This window comes from Ambystoma mexicanum, chromosome 3p (assembly GCF_040938575.1).
Source record: "Ambystoma mexicanum isolate Mex_15411 chromosome 3p, UKY_AmexF1_1, whole genome shotgun sequence".
Classification (NCBI taxonomy): Eukaryota; Metazoa; Chordata; class Amphibia; order Caudata; family Ambystomatidae; genus Ambystoma; species Ambystoma mexicanum.
The window spans coordinates 359,242,256-359,263,523 of record NC_090925.1 but is presented as its reverse complement, the minus strand read 5'-3'; the positions used below and the strand labels follow the sequence as shown (position 1 = coordinate 359,263,523).

Below are 21,268 nucleotides of genomic sequence, written 5' to 3'. Positions count from 1 at the left end.
GCAAAACTATTTTTTGGCTTAAGTTGTAGGATAAGGGAGTGTATCAATTCCTTAGTCACAGGCTGGAATATGAAACTTTCCTCGGACTCCCAATTTACTGGGGCCAAATCCTCAATTTCTGGGTCTGAGTCCCCCGCCCCCGACCCCTCGAGGTCTCAATACTCTTCTGTATTGCTGCAATCTTCACCTCAAAAATGGTGTTAAAATCATTGGCCTGTTCTGCGAAGAGACGAGAGATGCAGCAATATAATTTGGTTTACAGAATTTAGACACTACTGTAAACACTGCCCTTGCCTGGTGATCAGCCTGCTCTATCTCCCCGTGGACGAAATAACCTTTTGCCTCAAAGATGGCAACCTTATAGATTTGTAATGCTTTCATCGCCTTATTGGCATTGAAACCCAGCTTGCTTTTCCTCCATAGCTTGTTGGTTTGTCGCACTCGCTTATGAAGCGGAACCAGTGAGGGCCTAAACCAGGGCATTGAAATGCTAGTTTTTTTTCGATAGCAGGGGCGCATAATAGGAACAGATTCTTCCAAAAGCACAGTGCCCGCATTAAAATACTCCTCACTTGGAAGAGTGTTGTCAATACTCACCAGTCTCGCTTGTAATAGTTCTTCTGGAATTTTGGCGAGATCACTTGCTTCACAAGTCACAAAGTACTGGCAGCATCCTCTCCAGTCTGCTTCCCATCCAACACCAAACCAAACATTTGGGCATGGTGGACAGAACAAAGAATGGGGAAAGTCTGGTAAAATAATACAGACTTCCCTCTAGACGACACAAAGTCCAAACAGTGGCCTCTAACATGCGAGGGTGCGGCAGACAGCATGTATAATCCACTATTTCCCAGTAATTCAACTAGTTCTATAGAGTCGGGATGCATACTACTGTCCAGCCAGATGTTCCAATCTCCAATACATGGGAGTTCATAGTATCTACTCCAGACCAGGGTCAAATGAATATCACGCTTCTTCTCCAAAAATATCCCCGCCGGTCCCGGTGGGGGGTTAGGGGGGTACGGGTACATCTATAACCTAGTAGGACTTTCACTGACCACGTAGGGGACATAGTGATAATCAACTGGCCCATCTGGGAGTTGTCGGGCCAATCTAAGGCCTTCAGATGGGAGACCTGAAGTGAAGATCTGTAAATTGCTGCTATCCGTCACCCTCTCTTGCTCACACGATTGATGGCCTGTATACAATAATTCTCAAGGACTAGATGGTGGAATACTGTCTGGGATCAGTCCGTAAACCAGGTTTCCGTTAATAGTAACAGGTCAAGTTAATTTTCGTGAATAAATTCCACCACTTCCACCGCATGGGCCACCGCTGAGCGGGCATTAAGTAATGCTACAGTGATCATAGGGAGCTCATCCTTCGTGCCCCCTACCAACCTCCTTTCCTCTTGTGTTGCCCTGCAGTTTCCCAAAGAACAGGTCCTATCCATCATTCTAAGGGTAATGCTGCCATTGCCATTATCCAGATCTTTCAAGGCCTGGGTAGCGCACCCATGCTTCCCTAACATGCATCTCCATATTGAGGCATTACTCACCCTCTTGCGGATGACCAATACTTTACAACGAGCAGAGTGCCCTGCCGGATGCCACCTACGGCCGCAAACAGGCCTTAACAGGCTTTGCGTCAGCAGTTAAGCCCTGCGTCGCCCCATGTGATGAAACTAACCAGTGCACTGCACGTCAGTGATGGAACTTGAAGTCCCAGCAGAGCACAAGTTCAACAGTTAAATGCTGAATTCCCTCTCAGCCAGCTGCAATAATTCTTGTTGGAGAAATTATCTGGTGAGATACAAACTTAATTTCAGAAGGCTAGGTTAAAGTCCACTGTCAGAAGTATTTCACTCTCCGCAAAACCGTCCAGCTTTCCCAAGACCTTTTTTATAAAAGCATCTTGTCCCGAGTTGGGGGGGCATATAAAGTTCCTATAGTTAATACCTTGTTTTCTACGAGAATTCTGAGAAAAATGCATCTACCATTTGGGTCTACCTGGGTGTGGAGCACCCTTGCTCCCAGCACATTCCTGAGACCTAGCAGGACCCAGAACGTTTTATTTTTAGCATTAGCCTGGTATATTTGTGAGAACTGGTGGTTATGTAGCTTGGATCTATTCCCCCCCTTCTAATGCAAGTCTCCTGTATCAATATAATGTCCGCTGCCTCACTTCTAATGTGTGCTTATAATTTTTCCACTTTACTGGGGTATTTTAGGCCCTGAATGTTATGTGAAAGAATTTTTTTTTTTTTTTAAACTTTATTTTATTAACATTTTCATAATATAACAAACAGGCTGGAAGCATTACCATAGATTCAACATGTCATCAGCCCTCAAAGAGGAAGAGCCGGCCCTCCTCCGCCCCCCCCAGAGAAGAAAAAGGAAGAAAAAAGGAAAAAACAAACCCTCCCCCCCATTAACTTGGATCCAGTAGAACCCCCTTTGCAGGGAGATGCGTTGCAAACTTTGTATGACCGGAGTTCGGGAAAAAAAGCAAGAAAATTCCAACTGCGTGATAGGCTGTATGTCGTCCATTCTCCCCCGGGACGTGGGTCCTCATTTCCATCCACATTCCCTCCTCGAGCCTCAGTGGACCTCCCATCCCCAGATCTGCTGTACTCCGTACCAGTTAGCCTGAAAGGAGTTCATGTCATTGTTCATCATCGCTGTTAGTTTGTCCATCAAGAACATGTTTTTAACCTTGTGTGTCCAATCCTCCTTTGTGGGCATCCCCCTGCTCTTCCATTTCTGGGCCAATGCCACCCTCCCGGCCCTCAGCATTGTTTCCCACATCCTCGGGTATCTGTGTACCTCCGTATCCTCTGGGGGGAGGCCCAGCAGTATTGTTAGGGGATTGTGGGGGAAGCGATTCCTCCGTGACTTCGGCGATCCAGCCCCTTACCCTCTCCCAGTATGTTTGCGCTTTCGGACAGTGCCACCACATGTGGCCCCTCGTGCCTGGTTGGTCACATCCCCTCGGGCAGGCGGGGGAAATTCCCGTGAACATTTTTGACAGTTTGACGGGATCTCTGTGCCACCCCTGTAGAATTTTAAAATTGTGCTCCATGTCTGCAGTGAACAGGTTCCCGTGGAATGCTATTTTGAATATGTGAAAGAATTTTTAATGTCATTGTTCCTATAACTGTGTTAATACGTTTGCTACCCTCGACTCTGATGCCACTGATGTCTCCTGGAAATAGGGCATTGTGTCCCCCTCCACCCTAACCGAAACCCCCACCTCCAACCCCAAAAGCCCCTTTTTCCCTTTCCCTACACATTTAAGGTCTAGGCCCAGTATCCTACGATTCATCCCAATCGTATTGAGAACCGGGTTTTTATCCCAGAGGTTCTAAGGTTACACTAACCTACTAAAGATTACAAGATGTACCCTGATGCCTGCCCCCGCCTGGGCCTGTCTAAATGTCTGAACTAGCTGCACTCTTACCTACCCCCAACTTTATGCGTTTTCCCCACTCCCCCGTATTACATGTATTCTTGGTGCATCCTTAAAAGTCTTTTCCTCTGTTATCCGCCCTTACAGCTCTTTATCGGTCATCGTCCCTTTCCTTTTGGTGAGAGAGCCTTTCAGTTTATCTCATCTTCTCCCGCTTGCGGTCGACCAGTCCCACGGCTTGTTCCTCTGACGAGAGGCCCCTCGCTTAATCTCTCTGGATTCTGCCTCTGCCTCCTCCAGCCCCAAGATTGAGAGGCCTTCTGCACACGTAGAGGCCCTCTGTCGTTTCCCCTCCTAGGACAACAGTAGGCCAAAGGGAATGTCCATTGTATGGGATTTTGTTGTCGGACAGAGCCTTTGTTACAGAACCCATTGCTCTTCTTTTCTGTAGAGTAGCAGCTGCCAAGTCTTGGAACAGGAGAACTTGTGATCCATTTATTGTAATGGACGCCTGGCCCCTTGCCGCCCAAAGGATTTTTTCCTTCTCTTCGCACGAGGCCAGTGCTGCCAGCACATCCCTTAGTCCGTTCTCCTGGTCTGGACCTTTTTGGACCTACTCTATGAATGTCCTCTGGAGAAGATATCTTCAAGAGGTTTGCGAACCCTTGTTGCGCTATTCATTTTAACTCTGTGCCCGTGTTAGTTTCCGTGAGGCCTTCGATTCTTATGTTCGACCTTCTGGAGTGATTTGAGGTCTTCCGCCAGAATTTCCAAATTATGCGTTGCTGTGGCGATTTGCTCTAAGAGGTCAGAGTTCTGCCAACCTCGGCAGAGATTTCGGACAAGCCTTGTTCTGTGACGTCTACCCAGTTTCCCAGGGTGTTGATTTCTTCTCAGACCTCGCTCAGGGATCTTTAAAGGTCCTCTTTCAGGCTCGGCATTTGATCATGAAAGGTCGCCGTCATCCTCTCCTCCAAACCCTTAAGACAATCTCCTTATTGAGCGTAATGCCACTGATCTCCTGGGGACCCTCACCTCCTTTGTGTCGTTTCTCTGTCTCATTTACTGGGTTGTCTTTAGAGTTTGGTTTTCTTCTGAGTTTCGCAACCAACCACCTTCCGAAAAAAAAAGAAAAAAAAAAAAAAAAAAACACTCCCTGCATAGTCATTGTATTTGATAACCAAGGACAAACTTCTGCAGTTTCGTTTAAGCGAGGGTCAGTACTTCTTTTTCTTAATTCAACATTAGCATTACACTGCATCCGACAAGTAGGTGGGAGCCAACTTCATCTGGGGCTACACGAAGACTGTTTTTGCTCTCTATTGAACGCTTGCTGGAGAGTACTTAATTAATCTAAAGAGCAGCTACGATACAGATGTTTGCAAGCAGCAAGCCTGTCTGCACTGGTACATGCCAAGCATGTGCTGCACATCAGAATCACTGTTCATCTGTCCCCACTTGCTAAGACAATATTGGAGGATAAAAGAGGCTATGAATCAGTTCATCAACTTAGTGAAGAAACTATTGTGATGAAACTGATGAGGTCATCACTCCTTTCCCAAAGGTAACCTCTCCCCATGTGGCCAGGGGATGGCAGCCGCTACCGGATACTGATCCTGGGGGTGGCTATATGAAGGTGCACCATGTGGGGGCGGCGCTCAAGGGGATAACATGACATCAGGTGAAGACCCGTACCCCCTTTCCCTAACAGGGATGTTTCACCCAGATCTCAAGCTTGTATCGATTATTGTAAGAATTCCCTCCCGCTGCCCTGGGTCCAATCCTTTCTAGCCAATCGAACCATCCGGGTCTTCTCACCGGGGTCTTCAGCTCTCCCCATCCCCATCCTATGTGGCGTCCCTCAAGGCTTGTGCGTCTTGCCAACCTTATACAATATCTTCACAAAGCTATTGTTTGACCGCCTTGATAACATGGGCGTCACACACAAACTATGCTGACGATACCTAGGTTCTCATCACCCTTTCATGTTGCTATGAAGAGGATTCCATACGGATTAACAACCTCTACCTGGAGATCCAAGCCTGGATGGCAGAACAAGGCCTATGCCTCAACGACGAGAAAACTTGAGCTCCTTCTCGTCGGCTCCCAAACACGGCTAAACTAGACCCCTATTACGCTTCCATCAAAATAGATGGTGACCTAATTACAGTGGCCAAAGAAATCAAAACCCTAGGGGTTTATCTGGTTTCCACACTCTCGCTCAAAAGACAAGTAAACGCCACAGCCTCCTCCACAGCTTATACAAATAAGCTTATCAATGCTTGCAAAGCCTTCCTCTCGCCGTCCAGCTGCATTACACTAGCTAAAGCGCTTGGGCTCTCAAAAATTGACTACTGCAACACTCTCTTCCCCGGCACATCAGAGTGCAATTTGAACAAATGCAGGTGCTGCAGAATAATGCCCTCAGAGCGGCTCTGAGCAGCCCAAGGCACTCGCACATCTCCAGCTTCAGACAAGATGCCCATTGGCTCCCTGTACGAGATAGAATCACCTTCATATCACTTGTCATTGTCCACAAATGCCTCTCTAATGACGCACCCAAGTACCTGGCAGATAAGTTCAAACACATATCAGCCAGGCCAACCAGATCATTGTATTCCCACTACCCAGCCATCCCTAAATTCTCCCTTGAAAAAGCAGGCGGGTCCAGCTTCCCGGTCCTAGCTGCTAAACTATGGAACAATATACCCACTAACCTCAGAGCAGGACCAGCCTTTTGGACCTTCAGAGCTAAAACGAAGTCCTGGCTCGCCAACAAGAGCTCTCCCACTGTCTGACACTCTAACTAATGATGTCTCATCACTTTTTTCTTGTTCCTGTGTCTTGCCTTTGACCAACATGTAACTCGGTCATTTGCACTTACTGTTATTTTCTTGTATACATATACTTTGCTGTAACTTGCTCCAAGTCTCTGGCGCCCAGTTACCTCAGGGTTCGGCGCACGGTATAAAGAAATTAAACTAAACCTATTGATACCCTCTTCCAGCATCATGTGAGATTAAGACCAAGAACTGTCCAACATTTTCATGCATACAAGAATACGGAGAAGAAGAGGCTGAATGGTGTAATGCTGTAACTTGCTATGTGAGGTCCTAAATGCGGGTGACCCAAGGAAAACGAGGGTAAGTGACAAGTCTCTAAAACAGAATGGATGAGTAGTCGGTACTGGCTTTACAGATGGAGAGATGGTCACGCACATTTCAGTTGTGTGTCCGGCACACGTTTCTCACTCCCTTCCTTCCTTCTCATATGTGTCTCTAGGCATGGCTGGTCTCCCTCGCCAATCCTAGACTGCCCACAGGATGGACAATAGGGTTTCTAGCCTTGGCTGCCACTGAAGTGAGCAACACATAACACAGCATAGGGCTGCAGAAGTAAAAAGTGGCAATTACATTGAGGAGACCGCCAGTGTTAGCACTCATGTGCAATTGGGTCCTTCCGGAGTTCAGAGTACAAATCGGCTTGATCGCTTACACCCTTTGCTTTTTGCTTTCCGTGGTTGTAAATAATGTAAATGCTGCCTACTGTTTACACTTGTCAGTGCTCCGGATAATATTATGAGGTGGGAGTATTTTACTCTTCATTTGTAAAACTTTGAGAGTAAATGTGATTTCAAGAGAGTAATAATGATTTTTTGCCTTTACAAGAGTAAAATGTAAGCGACATGCAGCCAACGTGTGCAAAAACTGTATGGAAATCATTACTATGCGGCAGCTTTCTGCATTGTGACAGAACGCACCTTTCATTATTTCTCTAAGGTCTGGCCATTTGATCTCTCCTGTATATATTTAAATGTTAAAAACACAAAACCCTAACCAATTACATAGTAAAGCAAACACTGACAGAATTGTATTGTGTTTTGAGGTTTGATAGCAGAATTGTCTTTTGATGTTTAACGAAAGTCCTCCTTTCCTGGAGCCATTACTACTTATGGTATGACAATGTTATGCTACAACAGTGCAGAGAGACAAGGCCTCCATGCTAAATGCTATATCTAATCTCATGGTCAAATGGTTATTTATACAGCGCTTTTGGCAAAGCGCTGTACATAGAACATATTTATCACAATTATTATCGGAGTGAAGTCGGTACTTCTTTATCAACCTCGAAAGGATGAAAGGCTGAGTTTGTTTTGCCGGGATTCAAACCTGCAACCTCCACATCACGCACAGATCGCAGCACCGATCGCTCCATTGGCCGAGCTATCTTACTGGCTATCTTAATGGCCACCATCCTTCAGAGGACGGTAAACTAAGTATCGACTGAGGTATAACAATCACAGTGCCTAGATGTTGGATGAACCATGTAGGAAGCGCTACATAAAGTTAAATACCCATCTGGATTATCACAGGGACAGGTTTTACAGAGTTTCTATTTCAATTACAAATGTAAATTTCATTTGTTTGTTTTTGAACAGCGCTTGCACTTCCTGGAGAGTCAAGTTCTGGATGTTTTAATTGTAGTCTTGAAGATTTGAGAAGCTATAACACCTGGTGTAATGACAAGCACTCACCTTTGAGCAAAGATTCTGCTGCCACTGACCATTTATATTAATGTACCCCATTGACTGCAAGGATGAATGGATGTAAACTAGACTGTGCATGCTCATTTTACACACTATTTTTGTAATTGGAGTGTACAAAATGATCTGCCTGCACATGATTAGGCGCACAGCACAAGAACTCGAATACAATTGTGCAGTACTGGTTTGCTTTTATTGGGGAAAAAAGCATAATTTGATACAAAAGGTTAATTCTCGATTGCAACTTAGTTTTCCATCTTATTAATTATACAATCCTAAAATGTAATTATACAATCCTAAAATGCTAGGAAAATAAATATGCACAGTGCTTCTGTTTGCTCCATCAACATAGCAGAAACTGAATGGAAACAAATCATTCCTTTTCATTGTGCAGTTTCTTTTTTTGAAAAGCTTCAGAGAAATACATTTTGTTTCAGAGGCTTGCAATTACATTAGATGACAATCGTTCTGGTTTCTGTCAAGTAACCTGACCTTTGCACTGCCCTCTGCTGTAAACTTGTGTGTAAATGGGCGCAGGAAAATAATAAAGCTGTCCTATTTACAAGATTTTCATGCGTAAAAGACTTGGTCCGCACCTTATCTGGAGGCCTGCGTTTGGTAGAAGGCATGGACCATGTAATCAATTGAAAGCATGTGGTACCTGCCTGCTATTGGCAGGTGCTTAAAAACAGCAAGCATACCACTGGAATACATTCTTTGAACAACACCTGAAAATGTCACGCAGGCCCAAACCCAGGTGGCATTTTATGATTTCCACCTGGAAATGTTTCCACTTGGTGCACCTACTCTTCCTCCAAAACGTGTAGAACTTTCCCTGGAGTGTAAAAGTGAGAGGTAAATGGCTTCTGCCTTATTTTGACACCTCACATTTGCCCTGTGGGGCACCTTTTTCTTTTTAAATAAAATTCTTATTGATTTTTCACCAAGGCAAGGGGGAATACATTGTCAAACATTCAATTTTCAAAAACATTAAAATCGCATAAAGTTCACTCTCCCTTGCTTGGGTCCATGCAACCCCAACCCACCGTCTGCCTCCCTGCCTTTAAACTCAACTGTGGGCCTTTCAAGATGGAAGAGGTCATCAAATCCAACCTGTCCAGCCACAATCTGGTGCATAACTGTTAGAGATAACTCTTCTTGCAGGCTGATCACCATACTCGGGCTCAGCACAACCTTTTGCCTGAACTTTGCATTATGGAACATCATCCACTCCCCCTCCAACCTCGAACTCTCCCTGTGGATTGCGGCAGTGATCCTTTCAATAAGGTATAGGTCTCGCTTGCGCTACCCATTCATCTAGACTCGGAAGGTGCACCCTTTTCCAATGTTTAGCCAGGCATGCCCTGGCTGCAAGCAACAGGAAGTGTACCATGTGGGTCAGAGTTCTCCAGCCATCACCCTGCTTCACCAAGCCAAATAGTATCAACATTGTGTCTAAGCCACAACCCACCCACGCTGCTTCCTTGATCAATCCCAGGACTTCTGCCCAAAAGACCTGGACCTCCCAGCACCCCCACCACATATGTCAGTAATCTGCCCTCTCCCTTCAGCCGTGCCAACAGAGCGGGTTTATTGATAACCGTAACGGGTCATATTGCCATCTGTGTAACAGCTTGACTCCATGTAATTTAAAATGGCAGGTGATTGAGGTCTTAAAGGCCGTGTCCAAAGGCCATCATCCAACTGCACTTCCAGGTTTGTTTTCCCACCTTTTCCAGAGGCTCTACCATCCTCCCTCCTTCACACTTTCGTATCACCCAGGCGAAGCCGCTTGTTCAGGTTGATTACGACCCCACCTTTCTTGATTGTCCCCGATGCCCAAAACACTTGTCCGATCTTTCCCCCTGGAATGCGCCTCTCCTCACCCATCACTAGCCTGGTTTCCTGAAGTAGCATGATATCCAGCCCCCGATTTCGGAATTGCGAGTTCAGGCCTTTCACATTTAGTGCCTCTACCCCGAGCATGTCCGCCTGTGCACCGTTATCAATTCTTTGAAACTCAAGGGGCTACAAGGTGCTAGGCGGCCCTTTTGAGATTAAGGCTATGTTAACACATAAAAATCGAGCTGCGAGTATGGGGCACGAGCCCAGGACACAGTGATTAGTTAGGGGTTGGTCTGTATCTAACGTATGCGACACACTGAGGTGAACTATTGTTAATCTACTCGTGTTTTGCAGAGTTGTGACTGTGGGGTTTTCAATTGCGTGTGAAGGTTACAACCACAGAAGGCTGTCTTATCCGGAAGACGCGCTTACTAGGCTGTGGACAGCATTATTTATTATAGCTACCACGGTAGGCCTACCACAAGAGACTTGTAGTTCTTTAGTTGTGTAGTGAGAGTTTTTGTAACATCAATAATGATGGCTGTTTTTTATGCTGTTCCTTGTAGGACCACAGAAGAACATTATCACCACGACGAATGATAGAGAAAGAAATTGTACATGTCGAATGTGTTTCTCCCCTGAAGAAGTTCTAAGAGCATTATAATTGTATATTGTAGAACGAAACACGTTGGGCAAAACTATTGTCATTTATCTAGGCAAATTTGTTGAGTAGATTATTAAATTAAAGAGAACCTTGAGTGACAAGGATTCGCCTAACTAGGACACTTAGGGTTGTGAGAGAGTACCTCGGATTGCGGCGAGCACTCTGCATGGTTATATTCGACAAGTGTATTTATTCCAGTGAATGGTGATTGGAGTATGAGTCAGGTAGCGAATGAATGATGAGTGGTGTATAAGTAAGCACTTTGTATGTTTTATTGAATTGTTAATTGCAGGCAAATAGTAGTCTGCTTTTTTTGTTGTTTTATTGAAAATGATTTAATACATTTTTAACACATTTGGTCTTAATAAAGAAAAAATGTATTCGTAATACACAAGTGAATGGTGTTTGTAGACAGTTATTTGCTAATGTCTGTGTGGGTTTGATCCCAATGGTGTTCTTCATTTGTCCTCTAAGGTTTAGTATAAGGTTCACGAGTTTCCCCAAGTCAAGTAGCCTCCACTGGTTGTTTAGTGGGGGACGTAACTCGAGGCCGGTAAACAATTCGCCTCAATCTTTTGATTGTAAAAGTCTCTTATCAATGCACACCACGCCTGTAACTAACTAATAACATCTAACATACCCAATTGCTCTCAAACTGCTCCTCCACCCTTCATTTCCCCCTTCCCAACCGTCCCTTCCCCCCCTTCTCCTTCTCCTCTCGCCCATCATCACGACCGAGCTGCCCATCATACGATGGGCCACCCAAGGTAGCTTTGCCTTGCCGCCCATCCCTCATACCACATCTCTCCTCCCCATTTACCAACAGTGGCATATAAAGTCACAAAAACCCTGACCAAACTCCCTCATATCCTGCTCATAGTCCCTTCCCAGAAGGAGGAGTGTTAAGTTTTTTTATATTTTCTGCCACCTGGCATCCTTGTTTTCAAGGAGTTCCTGTCTACCCTCCAAGTTCGTGGGTGCCTTGCCATTTTCCGGGTCTGTATCCGGGGTCAGTACCTCTTCCCTCAGGGATTGAAGTACCTTGTGTGCCTCCTGGCCATTAGTGATCCAATAGTCTGAGTCGCCTCTCTCAAAAGATAGAGCAAACGGGAATGACCAATAATATCGGATCCCCTACTCCGTCAGTCATTGTGTGTGGGGGCGACAGTCTCTTTCGACGGGACAAAGTGAGTTGCGAAAGGTCTTGAAACACCTTGACCGAGTCCTCCTTGTATTGAACATTCCCTGTCCGCTTCACCCTTTCGAGGACTTCCATCGTCTCCCTGTATCTGAGGAAACAGACAACAATCGACCTTGGGCCTTGGCCCCCTCCACCTCTGTGTGCCCTCTCCAGCTGAAACGCCTTCCCCCCCTTCCAAGAGGAAAACAATGTTGATCAGACCCTGCACCTTCCTTCCCACATCCGCAGCTGTCTCCCGCTTCTGCTCGCTCAAGCCTAATATGCGCAGGTTATTCTGACGCTTCCCATTTTCAAAGTCAATCTTCAGAAGTGTGTCTTCCTCACAGGTTTCTAGGTCTGTCACCCTAGCCTTGTATTTCATTTCCAGTAGGTCAACTTTCAGGTGATCATTTTCCATCCCCCTTCATCCTGTCTTCCAGTTTGTCTACCATCCCCTTGAGGTCACAGATAGAGGCCTGGATATCGCCCCTGATGTCCTTGATTTCCTGGAAGATGTCCTTCAAGTCCTCCCTTGTCAGGTGTGGCAGGCCTCCTCCCTCCTCAGCTACTCTCCCCTGCCTGCCGCTTCCTCTGGCTTCATCACTGGTTCCCTTCGAAAGCGGTGCAGGAAACTAATGCCCGGTGTATGTCCTCCTCCAGGCTCGGCTCAATCTCCCAGGCGTGGGGCTCTCACCTTCTATACTACCCAGGTGTCCACTTAACCTGGGTCTCGTGTGGGCTCCTCTGTACTCTACGGTACACCGAGGGGGTCCCTGGAGCCCCTCCACTTGTGTGTCCTCTGCTGCTGCCTGGTGTATGTTTGGGCGCCTCCTTGATCTTTTGTTGCCCCTTCTGGTCAGGGGTTCGAGCTTGGCTGCTGGCCCGAGACTTATCAGATCGAAGCGCCCCCCGGCCCCATGTGATCTTTGTCAGGTAGTTCTAGGGTAGCCCCCTCTCCTTCAGGGCCTCTCCTCTGGCCTGCAGGCAATGTTCTTTACTGCTCCCGGGGACCCAGTCCTCTCACCTGCATTACGCTTGGGCCCCCATTGTCCCTCCTCCACTCATGGACCACATACCTCTGCCTCGCTGTGTCCCGGCAGGAGGCCTGGTACCGGAGCCTAGCGTATGCCCTTCAACACCACAGGCTCACAGCTGCCTCTGTCACTCCCTCTTCTCAGCGTTTCGGCAGCGAGGTCAGGGCATTACCCAAATTGACCTTTTGCACAATTGACCCAATTAGATTGGTCCCAATTGACCTTCTGCACAATTGATCTTTATATTATTTTGTGTATGTATTGGATTATAAATAATATAAGGTGATTGGGTGGGGGTTTGCAGGGGGTTTCCCCCCGCATATATGCTAATTGACCTTCTAAATTAGGTAAATTCTCCCGAGGTCAATTGTGAAACGGTCAATTAGTATTCAACCGAGGTCACACTGGCTCCTCCTCACCTGCTCTTTGCTGTGGGCCCCCGCTCACCGCACAGCCTTCCCCGCAGCTGCTCCTGCCCCAGTGCGGTAGTCTCCCTTATGAGCCTCGTGGCTCCTGATGTGGTTGTGCGATCCCTGCCGCACCGCACCCAGGTGCCCCAGCGCCTCAGTGCAGTGGTTGCACTGGTTGCTGCCTTAGGTAAAGCCAGGAAGGAGGCGCCAATGTCAGCCACTGGATGGTTGACAGCAGAGCTCTGCTTTATGCGGCCATCACCGTCTGCGCCTTTGTTAATATGTTCCGTTGTGTTATCTTGTCTTATACCACGCACTGTTACCATTGGCATTGTCTCCTGGTGCTCATGTGGCTCTGCAAGAAAGACGGCGGGTGGTTTAGTGAGTGAAGAATGATTGGATAGGTCCAGAAACTGGTATCTGTGCGTGCTGGCTTGCCGATGAGCTGACTGCATGCACTAGCTTGTTGTATCCATAAGGGTAAGGCCAAGCGTTTGGGTTCTTTGTTGTATGCAAATCATATTGGGCGTGTGTCACGTTTAGTTTGGCTGGTAGTTACGATTGTGCGCACTGGCTTGTTGTATCCATAAGGGTAAGGGTCAGTGTCTGGGATGGTTTGTTGTATGCAAATGTTGTTATGTTGGGTGTGCGTTTTTATGTAGTTTGGTTAGCCCATAGGGTGTGTGTATAGTACTTGGGAGGTATGTTTGAGGAGAAAAAGGGTGGTTAGTACACTGGCTACTCTCAAGGTTCTTCCAAGTATGTCCTCAGAGCTCATCCGGCTGCAACACAATGGTACCCTCCAATTCTTCCAAATGCAATACACTGCCCACCCCCACAATCCCTCCAAGGTCAACACACTAGCCACTCCCACAAATTCCTCTAAGTGCAATACATTAGCTGCTCCTACAAGCCCATCTTTGTGCAGCAAGAATGATTAAAAGTGTGCTGAGTGCAGGAAGATTAAACAGCTAATGCGACACAAGGCTAATCTTCACAATTCTTTCTAAATGTGACGCATGGCTAATCTTCACAAATGCAACACATTCGAGCCAATTATAAGCTTGCTGGTCCGGAAACAAGGGTGCCGGTAAGCTCACCAGCACCCTTGTTGCCGGACCAGCAAACTAGGAGTCTGCCTGCTGGAGCCGCTGTGTCTGACAGGTCTGACCCTGGAAGGCACAGAAGCCACAGTAGACAGACTCTTCACAGGAGCACCAGCACCGTTAGCAATGGTGCCGGTGCTCCCGTGTCCCCACTCCCATAGAGTCCCATGGGAAAGGGGATTAACAAATATACCGCGTCTGACTTCTCGGCCGCCGGAATCTTAATGAGCCGGTGGTCCCGAGAGGTCAGGCGCCAGTAAATTATTACAGGTCCGGCAGCAACTAGCCAGTAGCACTGGCAGGGTGATCGTCGTACCCGTAATGAGGCCCATTGCTTACCCCAAAATTCATCCAAGTGCAATACAACACTGATGCTGGCCTTGCCCCCTAATTACAACATTCTCAGAGAAGATAGAACCAACTCTCGAGGAGGCGGCTTAGCCATCATCGCTAGAAATAATATCACCATAAAAATAGAAATGCCCTCAAACACCAAATCCTGCAAATCCTTAACCGCTAAACTCTTAACATCATCCTCTCAATCTATCAATATACACCTCATCTATAGGCCACCAGGTCCCATTGGAACTTTTGAGGAGGACATCTCTATGATCCTCTCACATAACCTAAAAGACTCATTGCAAGCCATCCTTCTGGGAGACATGAACTTAAGTTTCAACGACCAATATCGCCAATGTCATCTCAGAACTAGGATTCACCCAAAGAATTTCACGACCTACCCACGAAAAAGGCCGAACACTCGACTGGGTAGCCAACCACAACTGTAATATAACTATTACTGATGTCAGCCCACAAATCTGGACAGATCATGCGCTAATAACCTTCCTCATAAATGAAAGCACCACCCAACCCAAGGAAAATATGTGGGCTCCCCCTTTACCAACCAGAAATAAAAAAAAAAATCAAAAAAAAACACAGACAAACTGCTACCACTTATCCTCCCAACTCTAAACTCCCTACCTGAATCACTAAACCCCTCAGCTCTAGTGAATGAATTCAACTCAACCATGGCCATAGCCTTGGATACTATTGTCCCTTTGAAAATGAGAAAAAGTAAGCCCAGAGCACACTTAAACACCTGGTTTACCCCTCACCTCAAATCCCTAAGGATTGAAAAACGCAAATGTGAATCCTCCTGGCGACTAACTCCATCTGAGGTTAATAAAGCAGCTCTCGTCAACGCCTCTAAGATTTACAAGAATGAAATAAGGAGAGCTAAAAAAAAGAGAACTTTAACAACAGAATACTGCAGGCTAAATCTGGAACCAAAGAGCTATTCATTATACTAAAAGGAACTGGAAAACCCCATCCCTGCTACACTCCAAACTAAAATTGAGAAAAAGAAACAGAATATTCCTCCTTCAACCAAAGAGGTAAGCCACCTACTTCTACCAAACCAGAACAAAAATTCAACTTCACCAAAGTAACTATTTTAGAGATTGAAAAGATAATACTCTCGTTCAAACCTTCCAACTGTCGAGGCGACATATGCCCAGCCCAACTGATAAAAGATGCGGCCAGAGACCTATCCCCATTTATTTCTAAACTCATTAATGCGTCCTTTGCATCAGGCACGATACCAGACAACCTCAATCATGGGTCCTCTCCCTCCTTAAAAAGTGGACTAACTACAGGCCAATTACAATGGTACCTTTTCTGTTAAAAATACTAGACGGAGTGGCTTACTTACAGATCCAAAAATACTTGGAGCTGCATCAACTATTAGGTATCAGACAATCAGGCTTCAGGCCTCAGCACAGTACCGAAACTGCGCTTATCAATCTCAAATCCCAGGTCGATGAGCTGAGAGATCTTGGAAAAACAGCCTTACTCCTCCTACTGGATCTCTCAGCGGCATTTGACTTGGTAGATCATGATGTGCTCTGCACCCACCTGGAATCTGCGGCCCACTTCTCCACACATGCCATTGCGTGGGTCAAGTCGTTCTTAAGTCGCAGAACTATGAGGGTTTGCTCTACCTCGGCAGCGGCTGACCCAGTACGTATCACATGTGGCATTCCCCAAGGCTCCTGCGTCTCTCCTACCATGTATAACATTTTCACAAAGCACCTGTTTGATGATCTGGACCTTCTGGGTGTCACCTACACTAACTATGCAGATGACACTCAGATTCTCATCACACTTTCGGGGGATTATGAACAGGATTTGGCCTTGGTGAATAAGATATACCTCATCATCCAGGCATGGATGGCCCGTCATGGTCTATGCCTGAATGATGACAAAACGGAAATCATACTGGGGAATACGCAAAATATCAAAAGACTGAACGATGACTATTCATCATTTGTTATAGATGGCAACACCATTAAAGTAGCAAAAGAGGTAAAAACATTAGGTTTTTACCTCGATTCTTGCCTCTCTCTAACAAAGCAGGTGAGTGCGATGGCCTCCCGCATACACCTGTAAATTGATTAGAGCAGCAAAACCATACCTGTCCGCTACCAGCTGCCTCACCCTATCAAGAGCTCTGGTATTATCCGAATTGGACTACTGTAACGCATTATACATAGGGTCTAATAAACACACGCTGCAAAAATCCAAACCTTGCAGAACAATGCCCTCAGAGCCGCCTTAGGAATCCCAGGAAGAGAGCAAATCTCAGATGTCAGAAGACAATCTAATTGGCTCTCCACAGCAGACAAAATTAAACTCAAAACAATATCACTAACATTCAAAAGTATTAATGATTAAGCCCCCAAATACCTAACAGAAAGGTTCAAAAGAAGAACTTCCAATAGACCTACCAGAGAAGCATATACCAACCAGCTAGTTGTGCCCCCATTTAAACTGAGCACTGCCAGAGGCAACAGCTTCCCTGTCAAAGCAGCCCAGTTGTGGAACTCTTTCCCATCCTCTTTAAGGTCTGACCAATCCTATCCACACTTCAGACTTAACAGTATTAAATGGCTCAAAGAAAATGACATAAACTGACCGACACCAGGACTGCCTATGTCTTACCCATCTGTTAACCTGTAGCTGAACGCATACTTACATGCTCATCTCCCCCACTTACTCTACCCTGCTTTTTGACTGCCAATGTATACTGTGTATACACCTTTGTGTACAAATACCTGTGTATATAACTCTTGTACAAACTTGTAGGGTAATCATTAGCCTGTTGTCAATGTATCCTGTATCTACTTGGAATGTGTAACTGTAACCTGTAAGCTTAAAGTATTCTTGCACACGCACCCGGATACCTTCAGGTCTGGCGCACGCTATAAATAAATAAACAAACAAACAAACATTGCTTACCCCCAGAATTCACTGCTTTGAGGAGGGGAGGAATAGGGGCTTATAACAAAAACAATGTTTCCACCAAGCATTCCTCCTCTGTATTCCACTGCCACACAATTGTACGCCTGCATGACATGGCGTAAAATGAATGTGTTCGAATGGCATTTACCTTCAAAATGGCACCTGCCAAGCTTAAACAGGAAGCAGCATTTACACCATTTGCAAAAAACAAGGAATAAAGATGATTTCCACCATTTCAACCCCCCCAGTCCAACCCCCCAACAGCAAATAACTGCTAACTCTGTCAACCCCCTCCATGCAATTACCACTTTTGTATAACATGACCTGTGTGTTTACCCACAGCACCCACTTCTGGGGTTCCTGTCACCCAAGACATTGTCAAAGACTGGAACAAGATGAGCCCATTCAAAAATAAAAAAAATAAAAAAAGAGATGGTCCCCAGACTATGGACCCCCCTCAGACTCAACCCCACTCTCCTACAATAGAGACAAAACCCCAAGACCCACCTCTTCAAGAAGTCTCTTCTCATCACATCACATCACATCACATCACCCCTGCACCACCTGACTCGCTAGACACCGCACACCCCTCTTATCTACCACCCTATACAGCTGTACCCCCCCTCTTTACCCCTGCATCATACCCCCGATGTATATCTGTTCTGTTACCTCTGAAAAGCACACTGTTGTATACCTCTGAAAAGCGCCGAGTTGTGAATCTGTAACGTAAACCTCTATAAAGCACTCCGTTGCTTCTCAAAGCTAGGTCCACACACAATAAATACAATAATAATACGTCTGGTGCAGGCAACATGACAAAATATGTAAGTTCAATTTGTACGGCAGCGCTCCAGACGTCACTCGTCGTTTCTGGTACCCCAACACTACATCGACCCCAACCTGGTCATCCCCTCTTCCCCGGAAAAATATGTACTAACGTTGTTTTAGAGAAGGCTCCTCTCTCCTTTGCACTGCATTATCCAAATAAAACCAACCTACATTTTACCGAGACAAATTGCAAGTCAATAACAATTGCAAGCAAACTAAGAGGCCAATCGAGTCCTGTGGTTCAACTCTTCGGGATTTGTAACGATGGGGCTGTGGGCTCTTGAGCAGGGGAGCTTCTAAGAGTAGATTGTGTAATGAAGTGCTGGCCTCACCCATGCAGGGGCAGTAGAGTAAGTAACCCGACGGGTCCCAGCAGCTGACGGCTCCCACAGCGAACAAGAGCAGGAACCCTGGGGCCGCCAACTCCCCCATTACTAGGAAGAGAAGACACCTCTGCTACGCGCCGCAGATCAGTGGAGAACACGTGACTAATTTAGTCGGCGAAAGCCACGTGACTCAGCAGCCACGTGACGCCATTTTATTCGAGGAATTCAATGATCTCGCCCCAGAAAAAGATATTGGTTCACTTCTATCCCTGCCAGGGAGTTATTAGCAGTCTGTTATGCCGCCCAAAGCATGGAAGCGTTAGAATCGAACTCTTATTTTCCTTATCTGTTTAAGCCCATTGCTTAAACATATAATATGGACCTTTTAATTGCTAATATTTTCAGATGGCTTATGAGTCACTCAACCTGCTTATATCAGTTTTGCATGGTTGTTGAGGGTGTTTTTAGAAAATATGTTATTTTTCGAAAATATAACTTTTGTGTGAATTGGCAGTGTTTTTGTCAAATATTGTCAATTTATAAAGAACGAACTGATTATATTGTCAAAATGTCAATGTTATTTCTTCAGAACATATACTTTGCTTACAAAATAAATACGAGCCTCATTTTTTTATACACATGCAAACTAATATTCATTCTAATGAATTCCTTAAAATAACGATGGTACATTTTAAAACATCACAACTACCTTTTGCAATGTAAACAGAAAGTCATTATTCTATTAAAGTCAGGGGTGGCTTGACGCAGAGGCTGATGGCCGCCTGATCTCAGTCCGGCCCACGAGACCCTTTCATTAACGCCCACAGCGTTGTTTTATCCCTCAATAGTGTGATGGGGCTTCCCGTGCCTCCCTGTACTAGAACCAAACCATGTGCATGCAATGAGACTCAGACACGCACGTCTGATCGTTCCAAGGTCCCGGCGGCAACTGCCTCGCGGGCCGTCTTTATTTCTTACACGCATGCGCCACCACAACGAGGCTAGCGCATGCACACCTGCAATACGGACATAACAAACAGAATCTTTTTTCTTACCTGGTGGTTGCCTTTCTTCTGGGGGCATCGTGCAGTGCCACTTTCCTTGGCATTGCTGGCCCACAAGCTAACATAAGACACCACAGCTCTGCAGCAACAGTCATCCATTGGAGAGCCGACACAGCTGACTAGAAACTGGGCAAGCCTTGTCAGGAACATTGGAAGTCTCCAGAGCCAGGCTTCTTGCCCACGCCATCTCCTGGGCAAAAAAAATTATAAGCACCAAACAGAGGAAAAGAAACCAAATATAGTGGCATAGAAGGCTAATTTCTGTCAGCAACAACTGCAGTGAGAACTCTTATATTTTACTTCTAGTTTATTATTTGGTTGTGGCTGCTCGTCATGCTCCCAGCTTCATACTGCTTTAAACTTGACTGAAATACCACCTTCGCTATTGCTCACAACATTACCAAAGTCATTTTCCTGGCCAATACCCTATAATGTTTGGGACATTTCAACTGAATATACTAAAAAAAGGAAAACATATGAAAACATTGTGGTTTTAGAAAAAAGCAGGCAAAAACAAGCACAAGCTCACAAGGATTCCCAGTCAGCCTCATCCCCAGCCACACTAAAAAGGCCCAAAAGTGACTCTCCTCCTCCATCTAGCTCCTCTGACCCCAGAATGGAATTACTACTACAGGAGATAAGGTCTTTAAAGCCTTTTATTGAAACTACCAATTTAAAACTGCAACAACTCGATGACAGATGGTGCGCATTTGAAAATAGAATGGAGGATGTGGAAAAAGGAGTAAGCATGGTGAAAGATCTCTCTCCTAGAGTTATATCACTTGAAAGTACTGTCAAAGAACTCCAAAAGCACAAGGAAGAACTTGAAAGTTGAGGAAGAAGGAATAACCTCCGTATCTCAGGCCTTCCTGAAGGATGTGAAGGGAAAGGCGCCATCTTGTTTCTGTAGAAAAAAATGCTTTCAGCCCTTCTTCACATTCCATCGGACATCGCCCTCAATATTCAAAGGGCGCACAGAATCGGACCCCTAAAATCTGCTTATGCACACCATCCCATGCCACGTACTCTTATTTTTTTTTTTAAATTACTGGAATATGCACAGCTGCAGCTTATCATTTCCAAAGCTAAAGAAAAACGCATTACATATCTGGCAAGGCAGCAGGATTTACATATCTCAGGATGTTGCTCGGAAACCTGCTCAGCCGCTAAAGGAATTTCTCTCATATCATCCTGCCCTTAAGAAACTCAACTTTAGATATGGCCTTTTTCATTCCTGCTCCTTCAAAGTCACACATAATGGAAGAACATCAGTCTTCGACGATCCTGTGGACCTCAAATCCTTTATAAAATTCCTCAAAGCTGACAGCATGGATACTTCTACTCCACATGTGCCCTCTACTTCTGGCACCTGATTCTCCACCCAGTCTACAATACCTCATTATTGTATTGTTCCTGTTTTTTTCTGCGGGCATTGGCTTTGTATTCAGTTATTCTTTATATAGTTTGCAGATGTCGTTGTTGTGGTTCGGGTGCCCTTCATCCTGCAGGACTCTTTTGGAAGACCGGCCTTGGGTCTCCTAGCCCTCAACTTCACTTTGT

General features: G+C 45.7%; 1 protein-coding gene across 1 annotated transcript in view; it reads right to left on the bottom strand.

The window, feature by feature from the left end:
• The window catches only part of POFUT1 (protein O-fucosyltransferase 1), a 143,490-nt gene extending 124,684 nt beyond the window's left edge, over positions 1-18,806 (bottom strand). The window contains exon 1 of the mRNA XM_069651013.1: positions 18,651-18,806. Coding sequence (XP_069507114.1) covers positions 18,651-18,750 — 100 coding nt within the window. The 5' untranslated portion in view covers positions 18,751-18,806. The remainder of the gene's footprint in view (positions 1-18,650) is intronic.
• Positions 18,807-21,268: the final 2,462 nt, after the last annotated feature.